This window comes from Sinohyriopsis cumingii, chromosome 2 (genome assembly GCF_028554795.1).
Source record: "Sinohyriopsis cumingii isolate HCF-2022 chromosome 2, ASM2855479v2, whole genome shotgun sequence".
In the NCBI taxonomy this organism is placed as follows: Eukaryota; Metazoa; Mollusca; class Bivalvia; order Unionida; family Unionidae; genus Sinohyriopsis; species Sinohyriopsis cumingii.
In genome coordinates, this window is record NC_142962.1 from 4,949,865 (window position 1) to 4,969,513 (window position 19,649).

The 19,649-nt window shown below is 39.3% G+C and overlaps 2 protein-coding genes across 5 annotated transcripts in view; one reads left to right on the forward strand and one right to left on the reverse strand.

Annotated features, from left to right (window-relative positions):
* The first annotated feature begins 503 nt into the window (after nt 1-503).
* The window catches only part of LOC149804264 (uncharacterized), a 36,367-nt gene continuing 17,221 nt past the window's right edge, over nt 504-19,649 (forward strand). The window contains exon 1 of one of the 4 annotated variants that reach the window (XM_089938205.1): nt 504-590. In XM_089938205.1, the coding sequence (XP_089794331.1) occupies nt 544-590 (47 nt within the window). In that variant the 5' untranslated portion in view covers nt 504-543. The other 3 variants (XM_089938206.1, XM_089938208.1, XM_089938207.1) reach the window with 3 other exon arrangements.
* LOC149804265 (uncharacterized) lies at nt 7,122-11,672 on the reverse strand. The gene is made up of 2 exons (XM_089938203.1): nt 8,327-11,672; nt 7,122-8,270 (listed from the first exon to the last, which is right to left on the reverse strand). Exon 1 carries the CDS (start codon nt 11,662-11,664, stop codon nt 9,700-9,702), a length of 1,965 nt encoding a protein of 654 aa, XP_089794329.1. The 5' UTR covers nt 11,665-11,672; the 3' UTR covers nt 7,122-8,270; nt 8,327-9,699.

Below are 19,649 nucleotides of genomic sequence, written 5' to 3' on the forward strand. Positions count from 1 at the left end.
AATACTGGTCGCCATGTATAGCCTATCATGTGCTGAAAAATGGCATTAAACCCTACAACAACAACAACAAAAATTGAGTAATTAAATTCACTCAGTGTCAAGATAATAATATCGTGCAGCAGATGCAGCGCTCAGGTTCTCACTGCCAGGGCTGTGTTGTTTACCTGTGGTTCATGTTGAGGGAGAGAAATACTTAAAACATTTTTGCAAGAATCCATAGTCACTCTCTGAAATAAATATTGAAGTCTCTGTCTACTTTATGATTATAATGTGAACAAAATTAAATACCACTCTCATAAAATATTTTTAAAATGTGAAACAAAGTACATGGGGTAGGGTTGCATTTATTTGCATTTGTTGACTTGAAAAGAATCCATACCTCAGTTTTAATTAAATTCTCATTGTGTGTAGTGAAAACCAAAGTCATTACTTGTTTGTGTCATTATTTAACTTATGTCAACTATACACTGTACATGTACTTAACAATGATTCATTATTTTGTGCATAAAAGCAATTAGAGCAGTTACAGGTACGTTCTGTATAATGACAGAAGCCTTTAGAAGAAACTTTCTATTTGTCTCAGAATTTGGGTATGTACTGTGTTATTTAAACTTTTTAATGCATCTATAACATTTTTTAAGTTATATCACTATGATGACTGCAGTGTGGCAGTTTACAGTGATGTCTATCACTGGGGCATCATGCCGCAGACATGCAGCATGATGTCCCACCCAGTCACATTATCCTGACACCAGGCCGGCCAGTCCTGTCACCAACATCTTAAGTGAGGCAGCTGCTTGTACCATTTTGATCAGTCTTTGGTATAACTCGGCCAAGGTTTGAACCTGCAACCTCCTGCAACCAAGGCAAACATTCTAACCACTTAACGACTGTCATAAACTTATTGTTGCTGCTAATCCACTTGAATGAATGATGATTATGACATTTTCACAAAAAGAAGTCTGACGACTTTGCCCAAATGAAAATTGTGCCAAGCTGACAACGTGCAGCACAGCAGCTAATTTGAAAACGTTTTTATCATTGGAGATTATCACAGACGGTTCTTGAATTCCTGCATTGGGGAGGAGGTTAGAGCATCAGTCCCTTTGAGGGACTCATTATTTTAAAAAAAAAGAACTTTAAAGTACATGAATGCTTTTGTACATGTTTCTGTGCATCTGTCTGTACCTCTTTTTTGTGTCTCTGTCACCTCAGTGAAAAAAAATTCCTGTGCAGTTTTGATGTGATACACAGGAATAATGGGTGTTTTTAAGCAGAGATGAAAAAGGGGACATCTTGAGTATTTTTTCAGCTCTTTTTGGTATCATCATTGGTGCCCATCTGAGAAAGTCAGCACTAAAAAGTGTATATTATTAATAAGTTCATTTTCATGGTTCATTATTATTCCTGTCAGAAGCTTCAGTCTGCAGCTAAAATGCCTTGACCAAAAGGCATTAACCGTTACAGGGCTCTCTTTTAGTACGCATGTACCTAGCAACCATCTTCAATAAATTTAGCTGTCTGACCAACCAAGGACAAACTGTCATGTTGTTTACAAGCTCTAGCATTTCACACATGGAAATGAGGGCTAAAGACTTGTACATGGGTGGTTTTGTGTTGAGAAAAAAAACACAACTAGTGTTGCTTTTTCTGTACTTGTCATTCTGTAGTAACATAGCTGGCATTAATGTGCTGGGGCCTGATTTGGTACAGAGAGCCTACACCTGCTTACAAGCTCAGTCCCTGCTTGTAGTTAATACAGAAACCACACACTGATTAACAGAAAGGGAACTAAAAACAACACCTGTGGACTGCATTGTAATGAAGAAACTATGAGGTGGGTTACATTTTAGATATAAATAAATACTGAACAAATAGAAAGAAGCCTTTTTTTTAAAAATACATTTGCTGTGGAAGATATTTCAGAGAGCAAAGTGATAGGATGGACCATCCCTTTGGAAGGATAATAAAAATGTGTACAGGTTAGTGTCTAGACTGTATGATTGAAACAGGAAGATGGGATTGTCTTGTAAATAATCACCAATCATTGACACGCTAGCTCTTTTAAATTGCATTTATGTATCTTCAGTTATAAACAAGTACATTTTTTGTGCACTGTATGTGAGATTAAATTCCAGTTGGTTAGTTAGTGCAAGCAAAGAGGAAGATAGACCCTTCACATAATCAAGATTAGTGTTCCATGTATGGGAAAAAGATTTCTCATTCAAATAAGGAAATTGCAAAAGCTATAACATTCTAGCTGTTGTTAAAAGTTAACACGGGAATTAGTGGCACAATGCTGTGGGTATGTAACTTAATTATTTCTTGTCGCTCAAATTAATGGTGGTTGCTAGGTGTGAGAAGGAATATTGGAGATAGGGCATAATCATACCTTTTGACCACTCTTGAATTTTTTTCTTCTTTTAGATCTTGATTAGTTGAATTGAATTGCAAAGTAATTAAACCCCCACATTGATCAATAATGACCAGTTTGCCAGTTTGAACAGTTAACATCAACACTTTGGTTAGGGTCTTTATTTAACAAAGTTTCTCAGTCACTAGTGAATTCAGAGTTATGTAACATTATATTTCAATGCATTATAGGGTAATGCACCCATTAATCAATTCTAGGTCCCTGTTACCTACATTTCTTATTTCAGTAACTTGCATTGTGGTAAATTTTTCACTTTGCTGTTTCTTGGATACATTGCCTATATAGTCATGTAACTTGGTATGAAGATAGGTAATGAAGAAGACTGACATATTATTCATGGGCATTCGTGAGAGATTTTTCCAGGGAGTGAGGAAGGGTGGGGGTGGGGGGCAAGTAGAATTACCAAAACATAAGAAGGGCCCCAGGTGGCCAAGTGGTCTAAGGTGCTTGATTTTACACATCACTTACGCATCTCACCTTTGTCTGTGCCCAGTTCAAGTCTTGGTTCAACCATTGTGGGCATGATGTGAGAAGACTTCCCAAAAGCTTTCCATGGGTCACTGATTTTTCATGGGTTCTTCCTCAGCCACATGTACTGGCTGCCATATATAGCTATCATGTGCAGAAAAATGTCATTAAACCACACAAAACCAAGCGAAACCAAAATATAAGAATTAATGTAACATGTACATAACTGAACAAATTGCAGAGTTGAAAATACTGGAAGCATGGGATCTAATGTTGGTGTCCAAGTCCCAAGTTTATTGTTGTGTTTAGACAGTTTTGTGACCACTGGGCCAGATGTCATTGAATGAGCATGACAGTTAAGATGATGCCCATGTTTTAAAAGCCACTGAAGTTTACATTGGAAGAAAGCAAAAAGTCTGCCAGTACCAGTGAATAACATGTATTTTTGTTTGGGGGGGGGGGATCTCCTAGTTGGAAATGGTCTAGATAGATAAGTCTGTTGCCTTCATCAAGTCAGTTACAACATTGAGGATAAAACCTGACTGACAGATTGTCTGTTTTTTATGCTTTCAGTGTTGACTGATCATTTGGAGCATTATGTAAAAGCAAAGTTGACTCTAGTATTTAAAGATGGCTGCATGTTACAATACATATTTAATAGCAACAGGAAATTTTAAAAGGACCTTGAAAAGCAGATACCATATGTACTCACTTGTGAGTCCAACTGCAAACTGCACAGACCTGCATCTGCCATCACATAATGCTCCAGCAGATCTGGATTTGTGCATTTTGTTCAGAGTAATCAGTGAAACAAACAAGATAGACCCTGATATGCAGGCGCATTATGTGATGGAATTAAAATCTCTGTTGTTTGCAGTTTGACTTCACTTATAAGCCAGTATATACAATAAGTGAATAGAGCATAGTGGTGGGTTGATACATAAACTCCATTTAACTTTAAGGTAAAGGGAACCATTCGCATTTAGCAGGCTATACTTGAAGGCACAAGTGTACAGGTTTAATGCTGGCCAAAACCCAGGCTGGGTGCTTTGTTGGTAAATCTTTGGGCAAAGCACTTTACTCAAATTACCAGACTACTATGTAGCTCTTCGTGCTTTGATGTGTCATTAATCAATCAATCAGGCAGTATTGTATTCTCTCACCAATTTCAGTGAATGAGCATGTAAAACCAATAAATATATCTGCCCAATTAATTTAAAATGCATGGCAAATAGTGAATAGAGTAGACCCTGGTCTGCAGTACCATAAATGTGGCAGATAAGAATCTACCCTGTTTGATTGAAAAATATTACATTTCACAGTAGTGTAGACCCTTAATTGGCAAGCGCATTATTTGATAGCAAAGCTGCATCCGTCATTAAATCTGCAGCTGGGCAGCTGGGATTGCATTGGACCAGGCATAGGCATCTATTTGAACTGCTGCACCAGGTGCACTCAGTTGTAGAGTGCTGCATGCCAAGTCACATTCATCGCATTAATTTTATTATCATTTTAATACATACAATACAAAACTACAATTCATAATGCATGCCTTTCCAACGAGTCTGGCATACTACCATTGATACTTGTGCCATAGGTTGCCAACACTTGCTTTATATGGAGCAAACATGTTAGATGTCTTTATAATTAAATACTAATCCAGTAGCCTTGATCCATATTTACCACCAATGTATAACAGCTCATACGGGTTTTAATTTTAAATACAGCTGACTGTGCATGATTTTTATTCCTGCATGGTCAGTAATTTTGTCTTCTCACACTTTTGACATTAGAATTGGGCCACAAAAGTCTTGCATATTTGGGAGGTAGTGGTTCCTCATTGGTTGGTATACTGGTTTCTTGACTGAAAGGGTACAGGTTCAGATCCTACCATTGGATCAGCCCAGGCTAGCTGTTATGGTGTCCTTGAGCAAGGCACTTAAGGATTCTTAACATCATTTAATAGGAGTTATGCCAACTGATGTCCTTCTAACTTTGCTTTCCACAGCGTAACCTAGAGTTGTTGGATTTCCACCAAATTTGGTTAGTATGTGGTTTTTATACTGCTGGGATCTTAAATGACTTTGATTGTCAGCATTCCAGTTCATTTTTTGGAGTTATGGCTTAGATATCTGTTGCCCTAAATTTGTTTCCTATTACAATTTCCTCTGTTGAACCCTGCCAAGCAAACTGTAGAGAGTGAGGCTCATTGTGTTTAGCCTGTAGTTTAGTTCTTTCTGTTAAGGACACTGTCTGCTAATCCAAGAAAAGGTTTTATGAAAATGTGGCAATCATGAAAATGTGGCAATTATGAAAATGTGGCAGTCATGAAAATGTGGCAATCATGAAAATGTGGCAGTCATGAAAATGTGGCAGTCAATGAAAATGTGGCAGTCATGAAAATGTGGCAATCACGAGAATGTAGCTCATGAATCGGGTGTCATTTAGGACATTTTTTGTACTGTACTTCAGTAATCAATCTACATAAAACAAAACTTTAGTTAAGAAGTTATAAAATTGTGCTTAATCATAGCCTAGAGCCACATAATGAATTAATTTCAGATTTTTGTCAAATAGATACATGAACAATTCTTAACCTCACAACAAAGAAATGCATGTTAACATACTAGAATTTTGTTGTCATGTAAAAGGTTTGCTTCATTTTTGTCATCATTCATTGTCGTTGACACTGTTTACTATACCGTATATACAATGTGAGTCAAACTGCAAACAACAAAGATCCTGATCTGCTGTAGCACAGTGCACCTGCAGATCAGGGTCTGTGTTGCTTGTTCTAGTGATTACTCCCAACAGACTGCACAGACCCAAATCTGCTGGCATTTTAGTGGCTGCAGATCTGGGTCTGTGCAGTTTGCAGTTGGATTCATCTATAAGTGAGTACAGTGTATATACAGTATATCTTTGCCAACTTACGTGCTTTTTATCTTTGTGACCTCAAGCAATGTTTTTTTCTTTTTCATCATTTTTTGACTTTGGAGATCAGTTTAAAAATGGGTATACCTGAGGACACACACCCCATCTCTTGTATACATGAAATTAAGTCATATTTGTCTAGCTACAGCTAATGAATCCAGGTTTATTCACGTTTTCTTCATGGATTTACCTGACTTTGACTTTTATTACCTCTCACATTCAATTAACTGCATGTAATTCAAACTCGATTGTGCCTAATTTAATGAAATTAGGATATAATATTCAGCTAAAACCTGCTTACAGTCTTAAGATTTATGTACCCATTTTGGTCATGAAGCTATACACAGTAATTAGTTCTAACTGACAGGATTACCAATATTAAATTAAGGCAATTGTTTATAGGTACAAATATATACTAAACTACCACCAGAACTACCAGTTTATTTTCTGTTAGTTTCTAAAATATCACAAAAAAATGACCATATCCAAAACATATTGAAAGTTATGTTGAAAGAAAGACTGTATTGTAGAAGAAAGTACATGCACATCTTTACACCATAGTGGTCATTGCTGTTTTGGGTAAGTGGACTCCATTTTACACCTTTGTGGTATCAGTTAGAAAATGATCGTGACTGATCAGGGTGAGAAAAAAATTAGTTGTTCTAGTGGCAGTTGATTAAGTTACCTTAATGTAATCTAGGTGTTCTTGTTAGAACTAATTACAATGTATTGTTTCTGTTATGCTCGTTAAAAGTCATGTAACCCCAAAACGTGGTACAATGGGTACATAAACCATTAATGTCGTTCTTTTGTTTTTATTTGCTTGTTTATTTTTTTTTCTTTCATGGGAGGCTGCTCAGTAGTACTTATTGTGTTTATTTCAACAAAATTCATGTTTGAAGTGTTTGGTTGGAGTTTGTTTACCATAGAACAGTGACATGCTGACATGTATGAAAACAGTTTGACTCATTTTTGTTTAAACATGGTGGTTTGATACACATATCCATTTTGAGCTTTGAGAGGGAGTGTCAAGTAGAGAAACTTGCAAGTAGTATCAGCCTGGACGATAATGCTTTATTTATTAATAACTACTGGTAGTGATGCACCTATGTTCATAGAAATCATTAATAGGGTTCAGCTCAGATATATACAGTACTCAATCAAAAGTGAGTATCTACTTATGTTGATGTCATTAGAGGAAAACTAACAGTATTGCTTTTTCTAAAGATTTTCCTGACAAAAATAGAAAATGACACTGGCACTTCTGATATTTGGTAACTAAACCTTGGACTCATATATTGTGCTCTTTGGTTTTGAGCCTTAAAATCCTCTCATGTAAGACTTTTTTGTGAGAAACCTAAATATCAAGAACAAAACAAGTAAAATTAGCCCAAGATTTAATTTCACGTAGTCTTTTTTTCAAGCTTGGATTTATTTGCCTGCCATATACTTCCAAAACATATTGAAGTCCATGGTCTGTGATGGTCAGATTAAGGGAAATTGATTTTCCACTTTTTGTCCTGCTAGTAAAAAGAGGAGGACAGTTTTCCTGGTAATGCACCCCCCAGTACATTGCCAAAATATTCATTGACTGTTGAGTGTGTACTTCAAGACTCAGCTTGCCATTCTTTATCAGGTTTTCTATAAACATACAGTTCTGATCTGTATCCAACACAACATTAGTTTCATCAGTAAAATTACTCTTTACCACATGTTTTCAACTGTACACAATGAAACACACGAAACACAGTTTTGCTGAGAAATAATGTTTCTCTTCCTTCAGTGAATCTCCTGAATTGTTGTAAACTATTGTCTTCTTTGGTAAAGGCTTCCAACAACATTTACACCAACTGACTCGTTAAAATCCATAATCAGGTCCTGTAAAGATTTCCCAGGAGTATCAAATGTTGATACAGTGAACAAGATGAGAAGGTACACGATCATGCTCTTTTGCTCATGATTTTGGGTTCCTCATCACTTCTTTGTTGTTTTCTGTTGCTTCCTGTGACGTTCTGTCATATTGGGGTGGGGTTCTCCCAATATAATTTAATTAAATTAAATTGAAAGTTCCACCCTGGCTCGTTAGGTTAGAAAGTTAAATTAGTGATGATGTAGATTTACAGCTCTGAGCCCCCAGTCAGCAATGCCGACGGTTAAATTATAGAGAACACGAAGATGAAATTCAATCAATAACAATTTAATAAATGTGATAATTTAAAAACGATAACTTCCAATCACTCGTCTTTCCCTCGACCAAGTGACAGCCTAATTCATCCCGTGATTTCAGTGTGAGTTTGATTTTCCCCCTGTCCTTGCATCTACTCATCTATTCCTTCCCGCTGATTCCTTCCTTCTTTCCGTCCCTCTAACTCCTTCTTTGTCTCTGTTTCCTCTCTACTATCTCCTCCAGCTTCGCTCCAGACTTCAACTTCTCCTTTCTCTCCTTTTATTATCTCCTCCTCCAATTCCGCTCCCAGACTTCAACTCCACCCTCTTCTTCCCTCCTTTCCTCCGTCTCTCTATCCGAGACAACGGGACCAAACTTTAACTGGTCTGTCCCTCAAAGCTTCCTGTGAAAAACCACAAGGCGTTAACAAATGTTTAATCGAACCTCACCTCACACTATATCGACAATTAACCATCAGATAGCTGTCACTGTTTCGGCCACGCATGCATACACATCGAAATTCCCACACACTTCTTGTTGGGTAAACAATGGCGTAATAACACAGTATCAGCGAATTGTTATACAGACATCAATACATTGCGTCACGTCAGTATATACACATATATATTTAATCTCATCGTACTACAATCTGACAAAATCAGACGCATGTCTGTACATTACAAATATTCAACAATGGCAAAATCTATAATCATATGAACATATGTGTTAGTCTACTATAAAATACCCACATAGTAAATTACGATATTAACTCTTACGACGGCTAGCAAGCTATATAATTCTTTACAAATATCAACTCATTTCTTCAAAATGTGCAAACATATTAACAAAACAAAGTAATTCTTCGTACTACGATTCTAGTACTAATAAAGTATACATACGACCTACAATTAAAATGCAGTCGCATTCCACAAAGACCGAACAAATATCTACTGACCGTTTGAAGCTTTCTGTACTTAGACCTTCCCGCTCTAAGATTTTCCCGCCAATAACGAATGGCTATTCGGAGTTACGCTAACCTCTTCTCTGGGTAATTTCTCTCAGCGAACTAACTTTTGCCGGAAAACTCAGGGATATCATTCTACCCAAATCAAGGTCTCCCCCCATCTCGATTCTGATTGGATGGCGCTGTGCCCCTGTCCAATCGTCTTAGCGGCCAGTTCAACCTGTCTGTCTGTTTGCAGGGGAAAGAAGTTAGGACACTCCCACTTCTTCAGGCAATTTCTTTTGATCTTGGAAACATTTCGACACCTAGGTGATAATTGGCTGTGTGCAACTCCAATGTCTGGTCCGTCGATTCTAGCCACAACAATCTTACGTAACGGATTAGTGCTAGCCTTCGGCAATGTTCGACATCAAACAATGACCCGTCAGAATTACCTTGATTATACATGTTTCAAACTGGGCTGGTCGGGGTAAACATGACACCCCCCCACGCTTGAGAATAAAATCGGGATTTTATTCCCTCAAAATTACTTCAAATGCAATGGCATTAATACACGAAATAAAGAACAAAATTATCGCGACACTACACACTGAGTGCGAACATGAATATATATATATACAGCGATCTATAGCATTCCAGCGCTCCTGCTCATGAAATCGGCACCTACGTTCTCAGTTCCTTTCACGTATCTGATCTGCATCTGGTATTGTTGTAAGAACAGCAACCATCGCATCAATCGTCCATTCGACAATTTCGCCTGCGCGAGATACGCGAGTGGTTGGTGGTCGGTCTCCAAGATGAACTTCCGCCCGTATAAGTACCGCTCGAACCGTGATATACCGAACAGTATTCCGAGGCATTCTCTCTCCGATACGGAGTAGTTCTTCTCGGCAGCTGACAACTTCCGACTGCCGTACGCGACATATAACGAATCCCGTGCGACGATGCGGGTTTTATCGGTCCGATTAAATCCATCGCGACGCATCGAAATGGTTCATCGATAACAGGTTTACTCCCCAAGGGGACGGGTCGATGAGCCGTTTCCGGTGCCATTCTCTGGCACTTGTCACAGGAGAGACAGAACCGCTTAATGTCTCCCTGGACCCCTGGCCAGTAGAATTCTCTGACAAGACGGTCAAGCGTCTTGGCAATTCCCATGTGTCCACTCATGAGACTTTCGTGCGCGAGTTTTAACACTTCGCCTCGCTTCTCTTTCGGCACGACGACTTGCTTAAAGTGTTTGCGGCCTTTCCTGGCGTGGCGATACAAGATCCCCTTCTTGTACTCAAACTTCACCGCGCCATTCGGAGTCTCTTTCTCCGTTCCTGCTGCAGCGTATTTGTGCAACTGCGCCAGAGTTGCGTCTTCCTGTTGCAGCTTCCTCAGCTCGGCCGGAAGAACATTACTCACCGGTGTCGATGTAACTTCCATCGGCTTCGCTTTCGTCTGTCGACTCTTGGACCTGGTTTCCACAGCACTCACCGGCATCGGTGTGCAGGTTTCGGGGTTCGGTTGTGACAACACATAACGACATCCCAGTATGACGTCATGCGACAAACCATCCAAGCATGCAGCTTCAATTTTCCCCTTCACGTACGGTGAATCGAGGTCAATGACAGCCACTGGTAATGAGTCACGCGCGCTGTTCGCGTACTGAACTTCGATTACCTCCCCTGTGTAATCCTTGGGCTTAACGTACTTCTTGTCGACAAGGGCTGGGACGCTACACCCAGTGTTATACAATATGGTGGCACCTTCTCCGTTGACAGTAGCAGACGCGAGGTTGGCTGGGTTACAGCTTGCCTCCGGCTCACGCTCCTTCCTAGCGACGGCATTCACCTGGGTCTGCCTGCCCTTGGGACAGTCCCTGGCAATATGCCCCGGGCGCTTGCAGTTGTAACACATCGGCAGCCCTCGCCGACCTGCAAGTCCCGCTTTCGTGGGTGAGGCCTGTCCAGGTCTATGGTTGGCATCCCTACCTGTAGATCCCCCTCCGACCCTCCCGTCGCCCTGACGGTTACGGACAGCCGGCTCTACCTCAACCACACGGCGCGACTCAGTGGGTTGGGGTCGGTCCACACCCCCGGAACCTCCACTTTTCGAGTGTGCCTGCTCGTATCGCTCCGCCATACTAGCGATCTCTTCGAGCGTCCGGTGCTCTCTCTCTGCTAGAAAGACTGTCAACTCGCGACGGTAAGTATTCAGGACATGTTCCTTGAGTATAACCTCGCGTAGCCCGTCGTACGATCGTTCGACTTCGGCCATCTTCATCCACTTCTCAAATAACCCTCGAACACGGGTGTGGAATTGAGAGTGGGTCTCCGTTGCCTTTTTCGCCGAGTCCCGAAAAAGTTTACGATATGTTTCGGCGGTCAGCCGATAATGGCAGAGAAGGGCCTTTTTGAGCGCATTGTAGTCGTCAGCATCATCTGCAGCTAAGCTGTGGTAGACTTCACGAGCTGCACCTTGCAAAAAAGCTGAGACATTAATCGCCCAATGTTGTTCAGGAATTTTATGAGCGTGAGCGAGTTTCTCAAACTGAACAAGAAAATCGTCGATAGATTCCTCCTTATCGCTGAACCGCGGCATACTTATCTGGACCATTCGGTGGTCGATGAAAGGTCGTCCGGTCCCTCCAGAACTTGTGCTAGCGTCGTCCCGATCTATGTCCCTAGCGGCTAACCTGACCTTCTCCATTTCGAGAGTGTGAGAAAGCTCTAATTCTTTTGTGGCCGCTGATATCCTGGCCAACTCTTGGTCCGCTGCTATCTTAGCCAGCTCCAGCTCTTTCTGTGTTTCTCTTTCGGCGGCTATCCGGGCCAGCTCCAGTTCTTTCTGTGTTTCTCGGTCCGCTGTTATCTTGGCCAGCTCCTTCTCCGCTGCTTTTTCTGCCTTCCATTCCTTGATTCTTTCTTCAATAAATGCTGCCAGGCGATCTCCCTCGTATCCGAGATCTTCCGAGCCCATGGCACGGTACTCCTTTATCATTTGCCTTTCTGTAGCCATATTGTTATATTAATAGGAAGTGATACCTTGTCTCGACCTTACTAACAATGGACAGATATTACAAGTTCCCAGCCAAATACTTACCTGTCGACAACAACTAATTTCGTTCAGGTAAGATATTTGCTCGATATTTGCTTCACAATTACTGCAAGTAATTAAAGATCTACCAAACATGCAAATATCAAATATAACAAACACAAGATGAGAAAATCATAAAAATTCAAAATACATAGGATGGAAAATATCTCACACTGTTCACTAATACTTCCTAACAAATAAACTTTTAGATCGTAAAATAATATTTATGTCTAATTCAAATCCCGGACGAAGCGCCCACTGACGTTCTGTCGTATTGGGGTGGGGTTCTCCCAATATAATTTAATTAAATTAAATTGAAAGTTCCACCCTGGCTCGTTAGGTTAGAAAGTTAAATTAGTGATGATGTAGATTTACAGCTCTGAGCCCCCAGTCAGCAATGCCGACGGTTAAATTATAGAGAACACGAAGATGAAATTCAATCAATAACAATTTAATAAATGTGATAATTTAAAAACGATAACTTCCAATCACTCGTCTTTCCCTTGACCAAGTGACAGCCTAATTCATCCCGTGATTTCAGTGTGAGTTCGATTTTCCCCCTGTCCTTGCATCTACTCATCTATTCCTTCCCGCTGATTCCTTCCTTCTTTCCGTCCCTCTAACTCCTTCTTTGTCTCTGTTTCCTCTCTACTATCTCCTCCAGCTTCGCTCCAGACTTCAACTTCTCCTTTCTCTCCTTTTATTATCTCCTCCTCCAATTCCGCTCCCAGACTTCAACTCCACCCTCTTCTTCCCTCCTTTCCTCCGTCTCTCTATCCGAGACAACGGGACCAAACTTTAACTGGTCTGTCCCTCAAAGCTTCCTGTGAAAAACCACAAGGCGTTAACAAATGTTTAATCGAACCTCACCTCACACTATATCGACAATTAACCATCAGATAGCTGTCACTGTTTCGGCCACGCATGCATACACATCGAAATTCCCACACACTTCTTGTTGGGTAAACAATGGCGTAATAACACAGTATCAGCGAATTGTTATACAGACATCAATACATTGCGTCACGTCAGTATATACACATATATATTTAATCTCATCGTACTACAATCTGACAAAATCAGACGCATGTCTGTACATTACAAATATTCAACAATGGCAAAATCTATAATCATATGAACATATGTGTTAGTCTACTATAAAATACCCACATAGTAAATTACGATATTAACTCTTACGACGGCTAGCAAGCTATATAATTCTTTACAAATATCAACTCATTTCTTCAAAATATGCAAACATATTAACAAAACAAAGTAATTCTTCGTACTACGATTCTAGTACTAATAAAGTATACATACGACCTACAATTAAAATGCAGTCGCATTCCACAAAGACCGAACAAATATCTACTGACCGTTTGAAGCTTTCTGTACTTAGACCTTCCCGCTCTAAGATTTTCCCGCCAATAACGAATGGCTATTCGGAGTTACGCTAACCTCTTCTCTGGGTAATTTCTCTCAGCGAACTAACTTTTGCCGGAAAACTCAGGGATATCATTCTACCCAAATCAAGGTCTCCCCCCATCTCGATTCTGATTGGATGGCGCTGTGCCCCTGTCCAATCGTCTTAGCGGCCAGTTCAACCTGTCTGTTTGCAGGGGAAAGAAGTTAGGACACTCCCACTTCTTCAGGCAATTTCTTTTGATCTTGGAAACATTTCGACACCTAGGTGATAATTGGCTGTGTGCAACTCCAATGTCCGGTCCGTCGATTCTAGCCACAACAATCTTACGTAACGGATTAGTGCTAGCCTTCGGCAATGTTCGACATCAAACAATGACCCGTCAGAATTACCTTGATTATACATGTTTCAAACTGGGCTACTCTGGGTCGGGGTAAACATGACACTTCCATTTGTAAAATCAATGTTTGGGGGTTTTTTTCTCCATGAAGATCTTGCTTGGTTAACTGAATTACTGTCTGCGTCTGGCCATTAATGAGTTCATTTCTGTGGCAGTGTCATGTTTTGTTTACATCACCAGGAAGGTCTGAAATGGCACTTACTAAAGTATCAGACTAAAGTCAATATGTTCATTAGTGCACACATAAATCAGACTACAGTAATGATTCTTCTCCATGCCGTGACCATTTGAAATCATTTTGTTAATAGACATCGGTTTTTTTTATTCCTGTGCCTACCCAGTTTTAATCGCACATTGTATGCACAGGAGGAGACAATTCCAATTCTGACCAATTCAATTGGCAAGGATGGTGTGGAGAAAACTACTGAAGTTCACATTTGTTATTTTCCAGTGTAAAAACAAATGCTGTGATATTTTCACGTGCCCAACAATGTTTAGCTGTCCAGGATAACTGGAATTTGGAGAATTGTTGCATCCTGATTTGTACACAGCAGAGATCGGGAAAATGTGTGAACTGTCAGGAGCAGTTTTGGTTAGTGTCAGGACCAAGTTTTGGTCATTGTCAGGAGTATGTTTTGGTCAATGTCAGGACCAAGTTTTGGTCAATTTCAGGAGCATGTTTTGGTCAGTGTCACGTACCCTCATCTCCTTACCTACTGCACCTATCATCTTTCCTTTGAAAGTTTAATAAAATATGTCTCCACTTTTTTGTCGTTTATGTAGGTGTTGAAGTCATTTTGTAGCTTCAGAATTATGATTATGCTTCAGCTTGTATACAGTCCTGAATGGTTACAGTTGCACACAGTCCTGTATGCTTCAACTTCTAACCAGTCCTGTGTGCTTAAAGTGGCACACAGTCCTGTATGCTTCAACTTCTAACCAGTCCTGTGTGCTTAAAGTGGCACACAGTCCTGTATGCTTCAACTTCTAACCAGTCCTGTGTGCTTAAAGTGGCACACAGTCCTGTATGCTTCAACTTCAAACCACTCCTGTGTGCTTAAAGTGGCACACAGTCCTATATGCTTCAACTTCTAACCAGTCCTGTGTGCTTAAAGTGGCACACAGTCCTGTATGCTTCAACTTCTACCCAGTCCTGTGTGCTTAAAGTGGCACACAGTCCTGTATGCTTAACCTTGTACACAGTCCTGTTTTATGTTCTTAAAATATAGTTGGATGTGCAGACTTCATATCAAACAATATCACACCTGCCTTCTATTCCACACAACTGCACATTGTACAACTGATATGACATATTAACAGGGTTATTTTGTTGAATTGGTAGGTGTTACAAGTGGAAATTTTAATCTTCAATTTGTATATGGCGTCTGTAAGATTCAAAGGGAGGTTATTAGTCCTTTCCTTATCTTTTTCATATTGAGAGTTTTTCCCCTTGACATGTAGGTAACATAATGTTTTGTATTGATATTACTACATGTAGTTTCAGGATTGTCAATATTTTCCATTTTCATACATTATAGTATTTCCTTTAGGTTGAACATCTTGTATATAATGTCGCCCACAAAGATAGACATATATTTTGGATGATCAATTATAAAGTAGCACTCGAACCCATGCAGATAGAGGTTAGGTGGCAGTGATCCATAATGGTGAGCGCTTTAGATCACCCGGCCACTCAGGGCCCCTGAGATTAAGTGAAGCAGCTTGTGTGCCTGTACAGTACCACCAGTAGGTGTCACTTGCCACATTGGGGTCCTATAGTCAAGGTCAAAGCTTATATTTTCATGATACTTTCCCATCTACTTTATTACTTTAAAGCCATCAGAGATTAATTTTTGATACTTTATATACATCATTTCTAGAAGATGTCTCAAACCACATAGGGGTTCCTCTCTTCAGAGTTACAGTGCATTGTTTTGCTTTTTTTCATCACTTTCCTTTCTATTCTAAATTTAAAGCTATTTGAAATTAATGGATGGATCTTTGTATGTTCATACATCACTACAAGGTGTTTTGTGCACCACAGTAAGGTTGCTGTCTTTGAAGTTAAGGTCATGGCTCATTGTTTTAATCTTCCATCAGACTTTAAGTTGGCTCTTAAAACTTGATAGCCATTTTAATTGAGGTATGTGACTTTTATTACTGTATAGCATTATGTCAAATACCACATTTTGTTTTCATTTTGAATATCAGGATTATAGTGCAATATTTAAGTTTTCCATCTTACTTGTCCTTCTGCTCATTATTTTAGTATCTTTTGAGATTAAGGGTTGAAATTTGGTATGTATCACATTTCCTGTTTAGAAGATTTTTCATGAAACACCTTGGTGTTCCCAGTTTCAAGGTCAAGGTTATAGCTCAATGTTTTAAGTTTTCCATTACATACATCTACGCTTTCTTACAGAGTGGTTTGAGTACCCACCTTGGATGCAAAAGGTCATGGGTTTTGAACCCCAGCCAAGTGATACCAAAGACTTTTAAAAATGGTACTAACCACTGCCTCGTTAGGCACTCAGCATTAAGAGGTTAGTGTTAGGACTGGTCGGCCTGGTGTCAGCATAATGTGACTGGGTGGGACATCATGCTATATGTCTGTGGCATGATGCACCAGTGCTGGACATCACTATGAACTGTCACACTGCAGACATCATATTGACGCCATACTTTTATAGGTTTAAGTTTTTCATCATACTTGCCTTTCCACACTGAAATTTTAGAACCATCAGAATCAGAGGTGTGAAACTTATTATAAGTATGCAGCTTCACTAAAAGGTGTATTGCATGCCACATTGGGGGTCCTATCTTCAAGGTCAAGGTCACATGTAGATATTTCAGGTTGTAGCCTTATTTTCCCCTTTGCTTGCAACTTAAAAGCTGTTTACAAAATGGATATTGTCACTAGAAAATGTGTTGCATTGCATGTCTTGTCTTTAAGGTCAAGGTCACTTATCAATATTTAAGTTATTTTGTTGTTTCTGTTTCATATCACAAAGTCTACTTTTGGCATATGGATGAATCCTAGTACACTTGAAGTCTCAGTGTTAATGGCATCTCACTATCACAGTCAGGGTTTACTGCAATGTCAAGGTCACTGATTAAACACGTGTATATATACCTCTTTTCTGTATTTTCCTGTAATGCCTTTTGAGATATGGCAGTGAAACTTGTTACTTTCCAATATACCCATTAATATTAAAGCAATCTCTTCAAGATAATGTAAACTTTTGTGACCTCCTCATGGTAGGCAATTTTAGTTCTCCACTACCTCAAGCTACATGTATGTTTCTGTAGTGTAGGGCCTCAGAACCCACTTGTAAAAATTCTGGTTTTTAATTACTGTGCAGTTTATTTGTGTAATATTGCTTGGATTCTAAGATAATTATTTTGACTTTGTTTAGATAGCATAAATGCTGATAAAATTCTTTTTTCAAATGTTTCTGTTATGAGGTTTAGGAAGGCAGGTATAAAGTTTTTGTCTAAGAATCCATCATGACACTGCAAGTTTGCTGCATATGTTTTTCCTAACTGCTGTAAGATATTGCCAGTGGTGCCAATACTTCTTTTCTTGTACATTATTTATGTTGGAGGGTGTTACCTAGTTCCCCTGTGAAAGCAATACATGTTGGTGGTATAGTCATTGTGATGAAGAGGCAGCCTACATGTTTTATCTATAGTTGGACATTGACTTTGGAAGAGAACCATTTAACCTTTAACGGGGGAAAGGATTTTGTTTAATTAAACTTGCTACTCCCTGTTTTTGCTAAGCAGTACAGTCATGGTTGATGGTGGATTATTCAATGTGTGCATGACTTTTATTTGTTGTTTTCTGTGTCTTGTAGGAAGTGGCTAAAATGTTTGTTAGCAATTCCTCTTCACCCATAAAATATAGTAACCTTTTCCCAAAATTTGGTTGATGAAGTTAACTTCTATGTCATGTAGTTGCTGTTGCTGCCTGTAGTTGCCATGTGTAAAGCTACATTGTGTCATATGTGGAAATATATGGTAGTTTCAGCTTTGCAATGCGGATTATTACAATGTTTCAGTTTAACTAGGCCTATTCTAAATATTACCAGCAAACCCAAATTTCACAATTTTCTGTACCTATTTTGCCACATCTAAACCAACTTTGCATTTGGCAGTAGGGTTGCCAGATTTCTTTTTAAGAGTATGCAGGACACATTTCTTTTTGAGGTTTTTATTTTAATGACGTTTTTAGAAAACTGCTGGGGAGGAAACAATAAGATGAATTTTTGAGGAGAGCTCTATTATTATAATAATTATTCATACTTTTCAGAACTTTAGATCATTTTCAAAATTTTAGCCCCATCTTAAGACTTTGAAAATATTATTTGCTGAACATGTCAACTTTAAAGATGTGGGGTTTTGGGGCCAAATGCATGACATCTGGCAACCCTAAGTAATGTAAGACTTAATATAAAATTTAGAAGAAATAAATAGAAGCTACAGATCTAAATAATATTTATGATGACTGGGAAACCAATGAATTACATACAGAATTTTGTAATGCATCCTTGGAGCAAACAAAGACAACTCCACTGTTACTGTACGTGGCCTCTTGAGTTTCAAACTCTACAGTACACTTCTTAGTAAGAAACTGAACATAGAGAAATAAAAGCACGTTTGTGTAGTTAGTTGAATGGTTGGTTTTTAACAAAGTACTGGCTGTGTTATGCCAGGGAAGTCAAGTGCCATTCCTTGAGACAGCTTACATGGACTGGGTTTGTCATCGTCAAGAGACACAATTCAGTAATTTTTAATGCGACTAAAACTTTCGGAACAACTACATGTATAAGGAGTGCAGTTTTGAAATGTTTAGCACTTATTTCAAATTTAAAAATGCTTTCAAAAGCATTTACTTCCCATTTCCTTGGTATGATATAGCCATTAATGTGTTAAAGGTGCCATTAGATAACAGCCAGATTACCTCTTTTATATCTCAGCTGGTCATAGAAGGGGCAAGTTTATGAGATGGCCTGTGTTCCACCAGCCATATGTCCCTTAGCACATGACCTCAGTTTTGCTCCTTCTCATATCTGGAGGATTGCTATGAAACTTTACACACACACATTCATCCCTATGTCTAGGTCTTAATTGTAAATGAAAATCCAGTTTAGACACCACAGTAGCCATCTTGAAACTCTTACTGTTGTTACTCCTTCACTAAGACATGATGTAAATCCTAACTGAAATGGTGCTGATGTGGCACCCAATATGGCTACCATGGCAGGTGCCTGAAAAATTTTGTATTGCTGCAGATCCTTTCATTTGAACGTTTTAACAACATAGGATTTTCACCAGATGATTTCTTATATATTTGTGTTGTTGGTCCTAAATAAAAATGATGCCATCTGACGTCCAATATGGCCATGATGGTGCACATCGCGAAAACCTTGTGTTACCACTCTAAAATGGATGGTCATATTGACACGAGGTTATGACAAAAAGACTAATTATGATATCTAGTTTGTCAGATAGCAATCTTAATCTTGTAGGGGCCCTCAGGTTCCCTGGTGGTCTAAAGCACTCGCCTTTTACCAATTACTGTCATCTCAAATCTGTCTACGTCAGTTTGAGCCTCACGCTCAGCCAGTGTGGCTATGTGCAAAAGCTTGCCATTAGCTTCATGTGGGTCAGTAGCTCTTTCTGAGATTTTCCTGGTCTTTCCCTCCACCAGCTATACTGGCTGCTATGTATGGCCTATCGTGGCAGTAAACCCTAAACAAGCAACAACATGGT